The following is a 13,866-nucleotide window of genomic DNA, read 5'->3' on the forward strand; positions in this document are numbered from 1 at the left end:
CCACATATTCTAGGATCATTTTGAATTTCACCACAGGGGTCCGTATCTTAATGTGTGGCCCTCTGCAGTGAAAAACAGGCCACAGGCTGCCTTCTCCCTGCAGGAGAGAAGGAAGAAAATCAATTTGCATTTATTACTGAGTGAGTGAGTGGGGTATCGCCACTGCCCAAGCTGTCTGCAGGGCATCTTGGAGTTATACAGTGTATAAAAAAAAAACACAAAACCTAAAACCAGGTTCGATCAACAAAATTCAACATTTTATACCATAACTAATAATTGAACTTTGTACATAAAATGACTAAAACACATTACTGGCTGTCAAGTGCGATGGTTATTGAGGTGAAGATAAAAGTCCAATTCCTCAGTCTAAATTTCATGTATGTGTTGTCCTTGTCTTGCTCTGAAACATTGCAGACACCCAGCAAGGTGGAGAAATACTTCCAAAGTCTCCAGAGCCTCTTTTAAAACCCTTTGTCATGACTGCACGTTCCCTGGTCTGTGATTGGCCTGCCTGTTCTAGCAGACAGATAGCGCAAGGTGCACGCTGAGAGCCTGCACATCCATTATCCGTCCGAGACAAACCCAATTTGTAACCTCAGTAAAATAATTATTTTGGCTGAGCCGAGACGGCTGTCATCCTGTTGCTCCTCTTCTTCCAACACGACCCTCACTTCCTCACCACAGCTGTTCAATTGGGGGGAGACACATTTAGAATTTGTCTGCTGAAAGTACGAGGGGTGGGGGGGAAGGGTTCAGTGTGCAGGCTACTGTAGCTCACTGGCAAGCTTGCCAGTGAACTACAGTTCACTGGCAAGCTTGTGAACTGGCAAGGTATCCACTCAAACATGGATACCTTGTCCACCTTCTTCTTCATTGGTTTATTTGAAGACACGAGCAGTCACCTTAAATGCAAGACGCTCTGCTGTCAGGCAGCTGGATTGTCCACTCCAGGCTTCCTTAGAAATATGGCAGTGCAAGATGGAAGCCAACTGGGAGCAAGACTGTTGATCTGAGTATATTCTTGTGTATAAGTGGCAAATACAACACAAATTATTGGCCAGATGCTGCAAATTTTTACAAATACTATCATTTTCTACTTATTTTTTAGACAATAGTTCACAATGTGGATGAAACGCTGGGCGGTGATACCGCCGTCAGCCTGCAGGGGTAAAGTTTGGGAAGAAAATTATGATTAACTTCTAACGATAACGCTTGGCTCCGCAACGTTGGTGCAATGCAATAGATAGAACAGATGTTGACAACATGGGCATTTTTTTTTTCATATACTATATTTTAGTTAATAAGTGAAAAACATAAAGAGAATGACGATTCAGGTCTTTATTGGAAACAAGAATGGATGCAAGGTAGCGTAAATATGGCGTCCAATAGCGGGACTCTATATCATGACAAAACCCCAACATTTCACCACAGCAAGTACATACAACTGGGTATACAAAATAAAATTGTTCCTTAACGAAACACAAGGACTTCCAAGCTCTTGTGACACACTAAGCCTTCATCTATTGATGTATAGAAAGAGTTAATTCAAACATAGAAATAAAGACATGCGCATAACTATACGGAAAATATAAGCAGGTATATAAAAATGTTGTATAGTTGAATTATTATAAATTTCAGCCTGGTTACGTGTGTCAAATGACAGTATGGCCATGAACGATACGCAGTTTGCACAGCTGATGGCACAGCTTCATAACTTCATTTGACCCACATCAAAGGGAGAGAAGCCCAGCAGTGTGACAGTGAGACTGGGGGTCGTAGCAGCGGCACAGCTGCTGAATGTCTTTCTCTGAAAGATTAGAGGGCTGCGGAACTTATTGAGTCAGATCTCCTCCCTCAGGTACAGTCATTCATGTAATTAGGCTCCTATCTGCGCTCAGGCCTCCTAGCAAAGCTGTTTCCTTGTTGCTTCTGAAAATGTCATTAGAAAATCTGTCTAATTAATGATTGTGCAAAATGAAAATGAACTTCTCTCTCTCGTTTCCCTTGTGAGTACTTGGCAGTTGTCGAATAATGTTTGTATTCGCTGTCTTTCACTTCATGATTCACTGAGAGGGACATTGTGCAGGACGACACTGAGCCAGATATTAATGATTACACGAGCAAAACCTCAAGTAGACCATAAACACAGGTCGTGCCTGTGTTAGAGAGTCCACTGGAGGAGGACTGGTGTGTGTTTGTGTGTGTAGGTGTAGGTGTGTGTGTATGTGTGTGTGTTTGCAGCTTGCAGGTAGAGGAGGGGCAGAGCCTCAGTGTGTCACTCATCTCCACTGGTTGTAGTTCTGTCAGCCACCACTAGATGGAGCTCTCCTCTTCACTCTCCTCCTCATCCTCCCTCAGTACCAGCTGCAGAGAGAAGAAGAGACAGCAGGAGTCAGGACTCAGGGTCCTTGAACGCATCATCACAGAGACGTTGACTGTTAATGGAGATGATGGAGTGACTGGTGAGAAGAAGCAGACTCTCAGTCACATGTCAAGTGTGGAACATATGAAGGTCATGTGACCATGGAGTGTTGGACTGATACTGAGGCCTGATGAAGATGAACTGATCAATAATTGAGTGGTGAACTGAGAGAAGAAGTAGTTTGGCAGCAGATGTTGGATGAATGAGGAGCAGCTGGACGTCACCATCCTCCTCTCACACTGTGACTGGGAACACTGAACCTCTGCTGTGGGATCAACTGGCTTTGGTGCTGGAACCAACATCCACTCCTTCCAAACCAGTACTGACCTCACACTCTCCAGTTGTTAGTCTCTGCTGTGGACAAGATCCATCAGTGGCTTCACTGATGATTCCTGCAGCTGGTTCCCACTCAGGTCCAGGTGTCTGAGGTGGGAGGGGTTGGACTTCAGAGCTGAGAGCAGCCAATCACAGCTGATCTCTGACAAACTGCAGTTCTTCAACCTGAATAGAGAATAAATGATGGAGAGTTTATAATGATGGAGAGTTTTTCCAGGGTGTCATCACTCTGAACATCAAAGTGAAATGTCTAAAAAAAAAAGATGGTATTGAGAGAACAAACAAATGAGCTCTACAATCTGACATCTGACCACTAGGTGACAGAATTTGCTCACCGTACTTTTAAACCCAGTTTCATACGTTTCAAACACAAACCAGTAACTGCAAATTGAATTTCCAACAGCAGTGAAGTGCAAACCATGACAACAACAACAAGAGTGATAGAAGTTGTAGAGTGAAGAGGGTGAACTGACCTCAGAGCCTCCAGTTTACAGTCTGGACTCTGCAGAAAACCACTCAGCACCTTCACTCCTGAATCCTGCAGCTGTAAATTCCTACCCAGGTCCAGGTGTCTGAGGTGGGAGGGGTTGGACTTCAGAGCTGAGAGCAGCCAATCACAGCTGAGCTCTGACAACCTGCAGCCCCTCAACCTGAATAGAGAATAAATGATGTAGAGTTTATAATGACGGAGAGTTTTTCCAGGGTGTCATCACTCTGAAAATCAAAAAAAAAAAAAAAATGGAAGTGAGAGAATGAGCTCTGCAATCTGAAATCTGATGTCTAGATGGCAGGATTTTTCATACTGTACCTTTAAACCCGGTTTAATACGTTTCAAACACAAACCAGTGTCTACAAATTGAATTTCCAACAGCAGTGCAGTGAAAACCATGACAACAACAACAAGAGTGATAGAAGTTGTAGAGTGAAGAGGGTGAACTGACCTCAGAGTCTCCAGTTTACAGTCTGGAGTCTGCAGGAGACCACTCAGCTCCTTCACTGATGAATCCTGCAGGTCGTTCCAACTCAGGTCCAGCTGTCTGAGGTGGGAGGGGTTGGACTCCAGAGCTGAGAGCAGCCAATCACAGCTGAGCTCTGACAAACCGCAGTTCCACAACCTGAATGAAGAATAAATATTTGATTTCTTCCATGGTGTAAATGTCATATTAAGAGTAATTTCTCCCTGTTGATGATCCAGATGTGCAGCTGTTCAGATCACTGGGGTCATTCCCTCAAAGGAGTCATTGTGCCAGTGTGTTGTCAACACAATAACAAGAGCAGTGTGTCAGTCAGTGTGCAGCCGTGAAGATGGAAAATAATCAGTGAGTCCTTTGTGTGCTTGTGGCTGTTTTCAGTCATCAGAGTCTCGTTACAAGTCAAACACATTCAAAGGACAAGATGAAGAAATACTGCTGCACTATTAATCTGCCTCTAATATTTCTTCACAGGATCTTCTGCTCAGTCATGTGACCTTCATCACCAATCAACAACTTCCATTGAGCTCCAAAGTGACTGGAGACATTGTCCACACTTTCTTCCACCATCCAAAGTCTTTTCTGGCTGCAGATTGTTGACATGAAAATATCAACAACATCCACTTTGTCTAGATGAGTCTTTAATATCTGCTTCAAAGTCTTCACACTGAGCAGCGTTACACACCAGTTGTCATCTGCTGACACACACTGTCCACCAGTAGAAAGCAGGAACTGACCTGAGAACTTCCAGTCTGCAGTTTGGACTCTGCAGTCCAGCACAGAGCAGCTTCACTGCAGGATCCTCCAGCTTATTGTCACTCAGGTCCAGCAGTGTGAGGTGGGAGGGGCTGGACTGCAGAGCTGAAGACACCACTGCACACTGAACCTCTGAGAGTTCATTGTAATATCTGCAATGTAGGACAGCAGAGAGAGAAGTTGTGGTCGACATGTGAGACTCTGCTGACTGTGAAAGTGACTCAAGACTCTTTAACATCTGATCAGCTGCTTCATCATCATCACCATCATCATCATCTTCGTCACCATCATCATCATTATCATCATCATCGTGTAACCAGGGTCTATCTGTGTGTACTGGGTATGGTATGGTGTAATAACACAAGGTCCACAGTATGGATCTGATAGTGCTAATCAGTGCAGCTGTGCTTTCTCTCATTGTTTTCTTGGAGACCAGCAGCCACAAGTGGACCTGCCATCAACAGTCAACGTCTCTGTGATGATTCAATGACCCTGAGTCCTGACTCCTGCTGTCTCTTCTTGTCTCTGCAGGTGGTGGTCAGAGTGAGGAGGAGAGTGAAGAGCACACACACACACAAACACACGCACACGCACACACACACACACACACACACACACACACACACTGTTTACGTACCCTAAATGTATCACAGCCTTCCTGCAGTTCCTCACAGCTGCAATCAGTCTCAATCTTCCCTCCCTGGTTGTCTTGTACTTCATCAGGTTCAACTCCTCCAGAATCTCCTCTGACATCTGCAGCACGTAGGCCAGAGCTGAACACTGCAACACTGAGAGTTCCTTCTCTGATCTGTTCTCTGACTGCAGGAACTCTTGGACCTCCTGATGCACTGACTGATCCTTCACCTCCAGCAGACAATGGAAGATGTTGATGCTTCTGTCAGGAGAAACATCACCAGTGTTCATCTCCTTCAGGTTGTTGATGACCTTCTCGATGCTTCCTGGATGGTTGTCAGTGAGACTCAGCAGGCCTCCTAAGAGTCTCTGGTTGGATTCCAGACTGAGTCCATGGAGAAAGCGAACAAACAAGTCCAGGTGACCGTTTGGACTCTTCAGGGATTTCTCCATCATCCTCTTCAGGAACTCATCAAGGGTGTCCAAGGTTTGGTCGCCTTCTTTTCTAAAGAGGCTTAACAGTTTATGTAATAGCCCTGGTTTTACATCTTGGAGGAAATTTTGAACAACCTGGTTGTTCTTGTTGGTGTGACAGTGGAAGATGTAGACTGCAGCCAGAAACTCCTGGACGCTCAGATGAACGAAGCAGTAGACGGTTTTGTGGAAGATCACACTCTCTCTTCTGAAGATCTCTGTACAAACTCCTGAGTACACAGAGGCGTCAGTCACACTGAGTCCACACTTCTCCAGGTCTTCACTGTAGAACATGATGTTTCCACTCTCCAGATGTTCTAATGCCAGCTGGCCCAGCTTCAGAATAAGCTCCCTGTCAGCCTCCATCAAGTTGATGTTATCGATTGGTTTCTTAATCTTTGTCTTTCCCCAGAGAAATGAGAAAGTGCCAGTCAGCATTTGTGGCTGCTTCAGCTCCTGTGGACCTGTGGTCTGATGCTCTCCTCCATACTTGTGCTGCTTCCTCTTGGTCTGGACCAGCAGGAAGTGTGAGTACATGTCAGTCAGGGTTTTGGGCAGCTCTCCTCTCTGCTCTGAGCTCAACATGCTCTCCAGAACTGTGGCAGTGATCCAGCAGAAGACCGGGATCTGACACATGATGTGGAGGCTCCTGGAGACCTTGATGTGGGAGATGATCCTGCTGGACACATCTTCTCTATCTCTGAACCTCCTCCTGAAATACTCCTCCTTCTGGACATTGGTGAAGCCTCGTACTTCTGTCAGCCTGTCCACACATGATGGAGGGATCTTATTGGCTGCTGCAGGTCTGGAAGTTATCCACAGCAGAGCCGAGGGAAGCAGATCTCCTCTGATCAGGTTTGTTAGCAGAACGCTGACCGACTTCTTATGAGTGACGTCAGTCACCACCTGCTTCTTCTCAAAGTCCAGAGCCAGTCTGCTTTCATCCAGGCCGTCCAAGATGAAGAGAAGTTTGCAGACATGCAGCTGCTCTGCTGTGAGCTTCTCTAACGTTGGATGGAAAACATGGAGCAGCTCCAGAAGACTGTAGTGCTGCTTTTTGACCAAGTTGAGCTCCCTGAATGAGAGAGGAACTACCAGATGAAGGTCCTGGTTCTCCAGGCCCTGGGCCCAGTCCAGAGTGAACTTCTGCACTGAGAAGGTTTTTCCAACCCCAGCGACGCCGTTTGTCAGCACCACTCTGACTCTGAGTCCCTGCTGCTCAGGTGAGACTTCAAAGATCTGGCTGCACCTGATTGGACGGTCGTGGAGGATCTTCTTGGTCTTCTTGGTCTCCAGCTGCCTGACCTCATGCTGTCTGTTGACCTCCTCACTCAGTCCCTCAGTGATGTAGACCTCAGTGTAGATGCTGTTGAGGAGGGTTTGACTTCCTGCTTCTTCACCTTCAGTCACACGTTCACATCTCCTCTCCAGACTGATCTTCTGCTGCTGGAGAAGCTCCTGCAGACCATCAGCAACTGGAGCAGAGAAAAGGTTGGAGAAGAAACAATGAAGTTGCCATGAGGCCAGAATTGTCATTTTAATTCAAGATTGTAATTGTGTCAATAAAGCTCCATGAGCGACTGTGTTTGCAGTCAGTCTATAGTCCCTCTGCAGTGACAGTGAGATGATGTGCAGGTGGACACTCTTACTGTGAGACGTCCTGACAGGGTGGTTGGTAGTTTGAAGTCCTGCTCCACCCTGAGACACAGCAGAGGACGACGACTGCTGCTGCTGCTGCTGCTCCTCACCACCAGGACTCCCCTCCGTCTTCCTGTGGAGACACTTTGGCTTTGACTGATTGGATCAGTTGTTGGTGTCCATCACTTTTCAGCTGTTTTTCTGACACCATCATTCGTTGGATGGAATCATTGTCTCCATCAACACTAACTGACAGCCTGCTGGCCTCCTAGTGGGCTCTTCACAAATCACTTCTTGTCTTTTGCTCTCTTTTCTAAATTCAATCCCTTCATGCAGCTTCACAATCAAACAATTTGAGCCACAAAGAAGAAGAAGAAGAAGAAGAAGAAGAAGAAGAAGAAGAAGAAGAAGAAGATTTTTTTTGATTTTTAAGAAGAAGAAGAAGAAGAAGACCTTTATTGATCCCACGATGGGGAAATTTGCATAATTACAGCAACAACAAAAAAGAAAAAAGAAATTAAAGACTATATTTTCAACCACGATGTCGCGCCTGCGATTTTAGCTGTCGTTTGTCACATCATCTAATATATTATTAGATGACATATTCATCTATCAAATGTATATTTTTTATCTGGTGTTGTTGACACCTGGTGGGCTCTGGTTGAGCAGTGGCTCTGTGGAACTGGCCCTTTGTTTCTCAGCAGACAGAGACAGTGGAGTCACATTGCACTGAACTTTGGATTGAAATTCATCTCAGTGGAGTTGAGCTGCACTTTATGACAGAGCATCAAACATTCCTGCCACTGCATAAAGTTCAGTCTCATGTGCAACATGATGAATGTGACAGTGTCAAAGTGTCGTATCTGAAGCTTCTTGGTCAATACGTTATCAGCCGTTGTATACAAACACAGGATGAACATGCAGTTCATTATACCATCTGTGAATGGGTGACTTCTAGCCAGAGGAAGCAAGAATGTCAACTTAAAGTCAGAGCTTCCTCCCAACGCCCTCTACCTTGTATGACGTGTTTAACAGTTCTCATGCATGTTCTCTAAACCACCTCCATGGTCTCTGGGACAGCCACTGGTATTCCCTTCAAAGGATATACGTTGTGACTGACGACCCTCTCTCTGCCCTGCCTGTCTTGTCTTCTGCCTTGCAGGTAGCAGTGGGCATGGATTGGGTTGTCAGGGAAGTTGCTGCACCTGAGCTCAGGGAGCTTTTAAAAGCTCTAGCTACTCACTTCTCTCTCTCTCTTCCACCTGGCCTGATGCAAAAAGTACTTTACACAGTTTGTTTCAGTCTTCTGGTCCAATTAAAGGTTTTCTAAATGATCAACAGTTTTAACAGGAGGTTTTAAATTGATGGCACAATAAATCACATTACTGCTGTCTGTCTATCCATCATATAGTACAGGTAGCCTGGTTCCTTACTGTGTTCCAGAGGCTCCAGGTTCATTTCTAAAGTTTTCAGGTTCATCCTTGGACCTGTCACTCATCAGAGACACCCCACTGGGCCATGGAGACGTCAGACTCTGTGTCTTGGAAACAACTCTGCAAATAAAAATGATTTTCCAATGAAATTTGTTTCAGTCTTCTGGTCAGATTAAAGGTTTTCTAAATTGTTAATAATATTTTCATCAGACTAATAGTGTCTGTCTACTCATCATGTAATACAGGTAGCCTGGTTCCTTACTGTGTTCCAGAGGCTCCAGGTTCATTTCTAAAGTTTTCAGGTTCATCCTTGGACCTGTCACTCATCAGAGACACCCCACTGGGCCATGGAGACGTCAGACTCTGTGTCTTGGAAACAATTCTGCAAATAAAAATGATTTTCCAATGAAATTTGTTTCAGTCTTCTGGTCAGATTAAAGGTTTTCTAAATTGTTAATAATATTTTCATCAGACTAATAGTGTCTGTCTACTCATCATGTAATACAGGTAGCCTGGTTCCTTACTGTGTTCCAGAGGCTCCAGGTTCATTTCTAAAGTTTTCAGGTTCATCCTTGGACCTGTCACTCATCAGAGACACCCCACTGGGCCATGGAGACGTCAGACTCTGTGTCTTGGAAACAATTCTGCAAATAAAAATGATTTTCCAATGAAATTTGTTTCAGTCTTCTGGTCAGATTAAAGGTTTTCTAAATTGTTAATAATATTTTCATCAGATTAATAGTGTCTGTCTACTCATCATGTAATACAGGTAGCCTGGTTCCTTACTGTGTTCCAGAGGCTCCAGGTTCATTTCTAAAGTTTTCAGGTTCATCCTTGGACCTGTCACTCATCAGAGACATCCCACTGGACCATGGAGCCTCCAGTCTCCGTTTCTTGGAAACAACTCTGAAAACAAAAATGATTTTCCCATCAAGTTCGTTTCAGCCTTCTGGTCAGATTAAAAGTATATACATATATATATATATATATATATATATATATATATTTTAATGATTCATAGCTTTTTAAATCAGACTAAAAGTGTCAGTCTATTCATCATGTAATACAGGTAGCCTGGTTTCTTACTGTGTTCCAGAGGCTCCAGGTTCATTACTGAAGGTTAGAAGTTGTTCAATGGATCTGTTCCTCTTCATAGACACCCCACTGGACCATGGAGACTTTGCTCTGTCCTCTTGCTCCACTGGCAGACTCATCTTGAGTCCTGGAGTCAGTCTGAGGTGAAACATCAAGAGTGACAGTGAGCTGAGAACCCAGTGAGTTCCACTTCAGACAGAGAGGACAGGAAGAAACACTGAGTTCCCAGTGGGATCCAGCAGACATCCAGCAGGGTTGCCAACATTCCCGTAAAATACGCGATTTTGTACGGAAGCGTATTGCTGCCACCCGTAAAAACGCGAAAATGATCTGAAGTCAAATGATCTGAAACTATAGTTTCACGTTTAAACGTGATAATTTTACGTTATAACGTGATACTGAGCCCTGTTTTTTGTATTTTTCGCAAGGGGCCACATGACAAAACAGAATCGTGTCGGAGGGCATCGTACGTTTTGTGTTTTGTCGACAGAGGGAAGGGAGAAGGGACTCTCTCTCTCTCCATGCGATCGAGCCGAACCACCGTCGCGATCGACGGATTGATTGCGTAATTTATGACCGTCCTCAAGCGGGCCGGACAGAGACACGCGGCGAGTCGGGTGTGGCCGTACTTTGACCAGGTCTGCTCTAGGTGTTGGCTACCCTGGTACACACAAGTCTCGTTGTGTCCACTGAGATCACATTTCGTGTGTTCTTCACTCAGTGACGACTCACCTGCTGCTGCTGCGGTGCTGGTACTGATGCTGGTGGTGGTGGTGGTACTGCCGCTGCTGTGATGCCTCAAAATGGAGCCTGAAACGAAACAGGAAAATGACTCGGACTTCTCTTCTTCCTTCTGCAGTTCTTCATTGTATGAAGACAAAGGCCACAATCTTCATTTTTTTTTTCTATTTTTTTTTTTTTATCATGATTTATTCTCATGTGCATTGTCAGAGATTTCAAGATAAGCTCACAAACAACATATTAAACACAGCAGATACACTTTTGAAAAGTGGCCACTGGCTTGTGTTTGTGTTCTGTGGATCTTTACTTTCACTTTCGCTTTATTCCACCAACCACTGCACCGTTAAACTAAAGCTCTCTGGCGCCGCCATTGGGCCAAGACGAGAACAGGCGTCCATGTGAAGTGAACTCCTCTCTTACACAAACGCACTCACCTGTGGCCAGAGGTGGCAAGAGACAAAGTAGAAATACTTTGTCACGTTACTTAAATCGACTTTACAAGTTTCTGTTGTAGAGGAGAAGGATTGATTCATTTAATCCATCAACCTCACTGTAGACGTGTTGACGATGCTGACGGTTGCCATAGTTCTGGCTACAGTGTGATGACGACAGCAGCACAGGGGTTTGCCGGAAGGCAGAAAGCTAGCAAAGTCAGAAGTGTGCGAGTGTTCCTCGATACCGAAGCTGAAATAAAGAACTACGTTCTTCACCCAAAGACTGATCACACACATACACTCACCAAGAGATGGAAACAGGACATTGAATGTGTATATATGGGTTTCTCATGCAAGTTTACTTTACAGCAAACACACGGAGACAGAAGATGGCTACAGCGTGTTTCAAAGTAAAAGTGTGGATATACTGTATAAAGCAGAGATACTGTGTTTGAAGGCATTAAAGAGAGACATATCAATATGTTACAACACTGGTTTGATTAACAATATCACTCCACCTAATACATATTCAGCTAAAATGCTAATATTATCATATAACATTTATGAATAATTTGAAAATGTGAAAAACACAACAGGTGTACAGGAGTACTCTGATCCTATACTATGTATATAAATTTGATGTATAGTTATACATTGAATTATTATCAATTTCAGCCTGGTTACGTGTGTCAAATGACAGTATGGCCATGAACGATACGCAGTTTGCACAGCTGATGGCACAGCTTCATAAACTTAATTTGACCTACATCAAAGGGAGAGAAGCCCAGCAGTGTGACAGTGAGACTGGGGTCGTAGCAGCGGCACAGCTGCTGAATTTCTTTCTCTGAAAGATTAGAGGGCTGCGGAACTTATTGAGTCAGATCTCCTCCCTCAGGTACAGAGTCATTCATGTAATTAGGCTCCTATCTGCGCTCAGGCCTCCTAGCAAAGCTGTGTCCTTATTGCTTCTGAACATTTCATGAGAAAATCTGTCTAATTAATGATTGTGCAAAATGATCATTCAATGTTCATTTGAACAGAATGCCTGCTTGATTTAGTTAATTAGCACTGGATGTTAAAATGCTAATAACCTGCTAGTAAGTACATAAATCAGTAACATTTCATTTATAAATCACCGTTCAAACATGACATGCAGTTCAAAGTGCTTTACAATAAAACATGAGAAGAGCAGATTAAACAATCTTGTGTATAAAGAGCTCCCCCCTGAGCTGCCACCTTATCGTGGTGGGGGAGTTCGAGTGCCCGAATGATCCCAGGAGCTATGTTGCCTGGGGCTTTATGCCCATGGTAGGGTCTCCCAAGGCAAACAGGTCCTGGGTGACGGGACAGACTAAGAGCAGCTCAACAAACCCCTATGAATACAACCAAAAAGAGGACCATGACGTCGCCCGGTATGGCGCAACCGGGGCCCCACCCTGGAGACAGGCCCGGGGTTGGGGCTCGTATGCGAGCACCTGGTGGCCGGGCCTTCGCTCGCGGGGCCCGGCCGGGCCCAGCCCGAAGGAGCGACGCGGGTCCCACCTCCTCTGGTCTCACCACCGGCAGAGGAAGCCGTAGGGGTCCGGTGCATTGTGGTTTGGGCGGCGGTCGAGGCGGAGGGCCTCGACAGGCCGGGCCTCGGAAGCAGCCTCTGGCTGTAGGGACATGGAATGTCACCTCGCTGGGGGGGAAGGAGCCCGAGCTGGTGCGGGAGGTTGAGAGGTACCGGCTAGATATAGTAGGGCTCACCTCCACGCACAGCATGGGCTCTGGAACCCAGCTCCTCGAGAGTGGCTGGACTCTCCATTTTTCTGGCGGTGAGCAGCGGCGGGCTGGGGTGGGCATGCTTATTGCCCCACACAGTTTAGCCGTCATGTGTTGGAGTTCACCCCGGTGAACGAGAGGGTCGCGTCCCTGCGCCTTCGGGTTGGGGACAGGTCTCTCACTGTCATTTCGGCCTATGGCCCGAATGGCAGTGTTGAGTACCCGGCCTTCTTGGAGTCCTTGGGAGGGGTGCTGGATGGTGCTCCGACTGGGGACTCCGTTGTTCTGCTGGGGGACTTCAACACACATGTGGGCAGCGACAGTGTGACCTGGAGAGGCATGATTGGGAGGAACAGCCTCCCCGATCTGAACCCGAACTGTGTTTTGTTGCTGGACTTCTGTGCTAGTCACAGTTTGTCCGTGACGAACACCATGTTCGAACACAGGGGTGTCCACCTGTGCACTTGGCAACAGGATGCCCTGGGGCGGAGATCGATGATCGACTTTGTTGTCGTGTCGTCTGACCTCTGTCCCTGTGTCTTGGACACTCGGGTGAAGAGAGGGGCTGAACTGTCAACTGATCACTACCTGGTGGTGAGCAGGATCCGCTGGCGGGGGAGGAGACCGGAAATACCCAGCAGGCCCAAACGTATTGTGAGGGTCTGCTGAGAACGTCAACTTCAACTCTCACCTCCGGGAGAGCTTCTCCCAGATCCCGGGGGAGGTCAGAGACATTGAGTCCGAATGGACCATGTTCTCCACCTCTATTGTTAACGCGGCTGCTCGCAGTTGTGGTCGTAAGGTCTCCGGTGCCTGTCGTGGCGGTAACCCCCGAACCCGGTGGTGGACACCGGAAGTAAGGGATGCCATCAAGCTGAAGAAGGATTCCTATCGAGCCATGTTGGCTCGTGGGACCCCGGAAGCAGATGACAGTTACCGGCAGGCCAAGCGTGCTGCAGCTCGGGCGGTAGCGGAGGCAAAAACTTGGGCTTGGGAGGAGTTCGGGGAGGCCATGGAGGAGGACTTTCGGTCGGCCTCGAAGAAGTTCTGGCAAACCGTTCGGCGCCTCAGGAGGGGGAAGCAGTTCGCCACCGACACTTTTTATGGTGCGGGTGGAGAGCTGTTGACTTCGACTGGGGATGTTGTCCAGCGGTGGAAGGAATACTTCG

The 13,866-nt window shown here is 46.3% G+C and overlaps 1 protein-coding gene across 3 annotated transcripts in view; it reads right to left on the reverse strand.

Annotated features, from left to right (window-relative positions):
• Positions 1-1,323: 1,323 nt before the first annotated feature.
• Positions 1,324-13,866, reverse strand: part of LOC142901037 (NLR family CARD domain-containing protein 3-like) — a 32,459-nt gene continuing 19,916 nt past the window's right edge. The window contains exons 5-15 of one of the 3 annotated variants that reach the window (XM_076045716.1): positions 9,450-9,569; positions 9,188-9,307; positions 8,926-9,045; positions 8,664-8,783; positions 7,242-7,363; positions 5,123-7,067; positions 4,467-4,637; positions 3,700-3,873; positions 3,232-3,408; positions 2,750-2,923; positions 1,324-2,364 (exon numbers count right to left, since the gene is read on the reverse strand). In XM_076045716.1, the coding sequence (XP_075901831.1) occupies positions 2,767-2,923; positions 3,232-3,408; positions 3,700-3,873; positions 4,467-4,637; positions 5,123-7,067; positions 7,242-7,363; positions 8,664-8,783; positions 8,926-9,045; positions 9,188-9,307; positions 9,450-9,569 (3,226 nt within the window). In that variant the 3' untranslated portion in view covers positions 1,324-2,364; positions 2,750-2,766. The remainder of the gene's footprint in view (positions 2,365-2,749; positions 2,924-3,231; positions 3,409-3,699; positions 3,874-4,466; positions 4,638-5,122; positions 7,068-7,241; positions 7,364-8,663; positions 8,784-8,925; positions 9,046-9,187; positions 9,308-9,449; positions 9,570-13,866) is intronic. The other 2 variants (XM_076045717.1, XM_076045719.1) reach the window with 2 other exon arrangements.

This window comes from Nelusetta ayraudi, unplaced genomic scaffold (genome assembly GCF_046127955.1).
Source record: "Nelusetta ayraudi isolate G7.1 ecotype Tasmania unplaced genomic scaffold, CSIRO-AGI_Nayr_v1 ptg000084l, whole genome shotgun sequence".
Taxonomy (NCBI): Eukaryota; Metazoa; Chordata; class Actinopteri; order Tetraodontiformes; family Monacanthidae; genus Nelusetta; species Nelusetta ayraudi.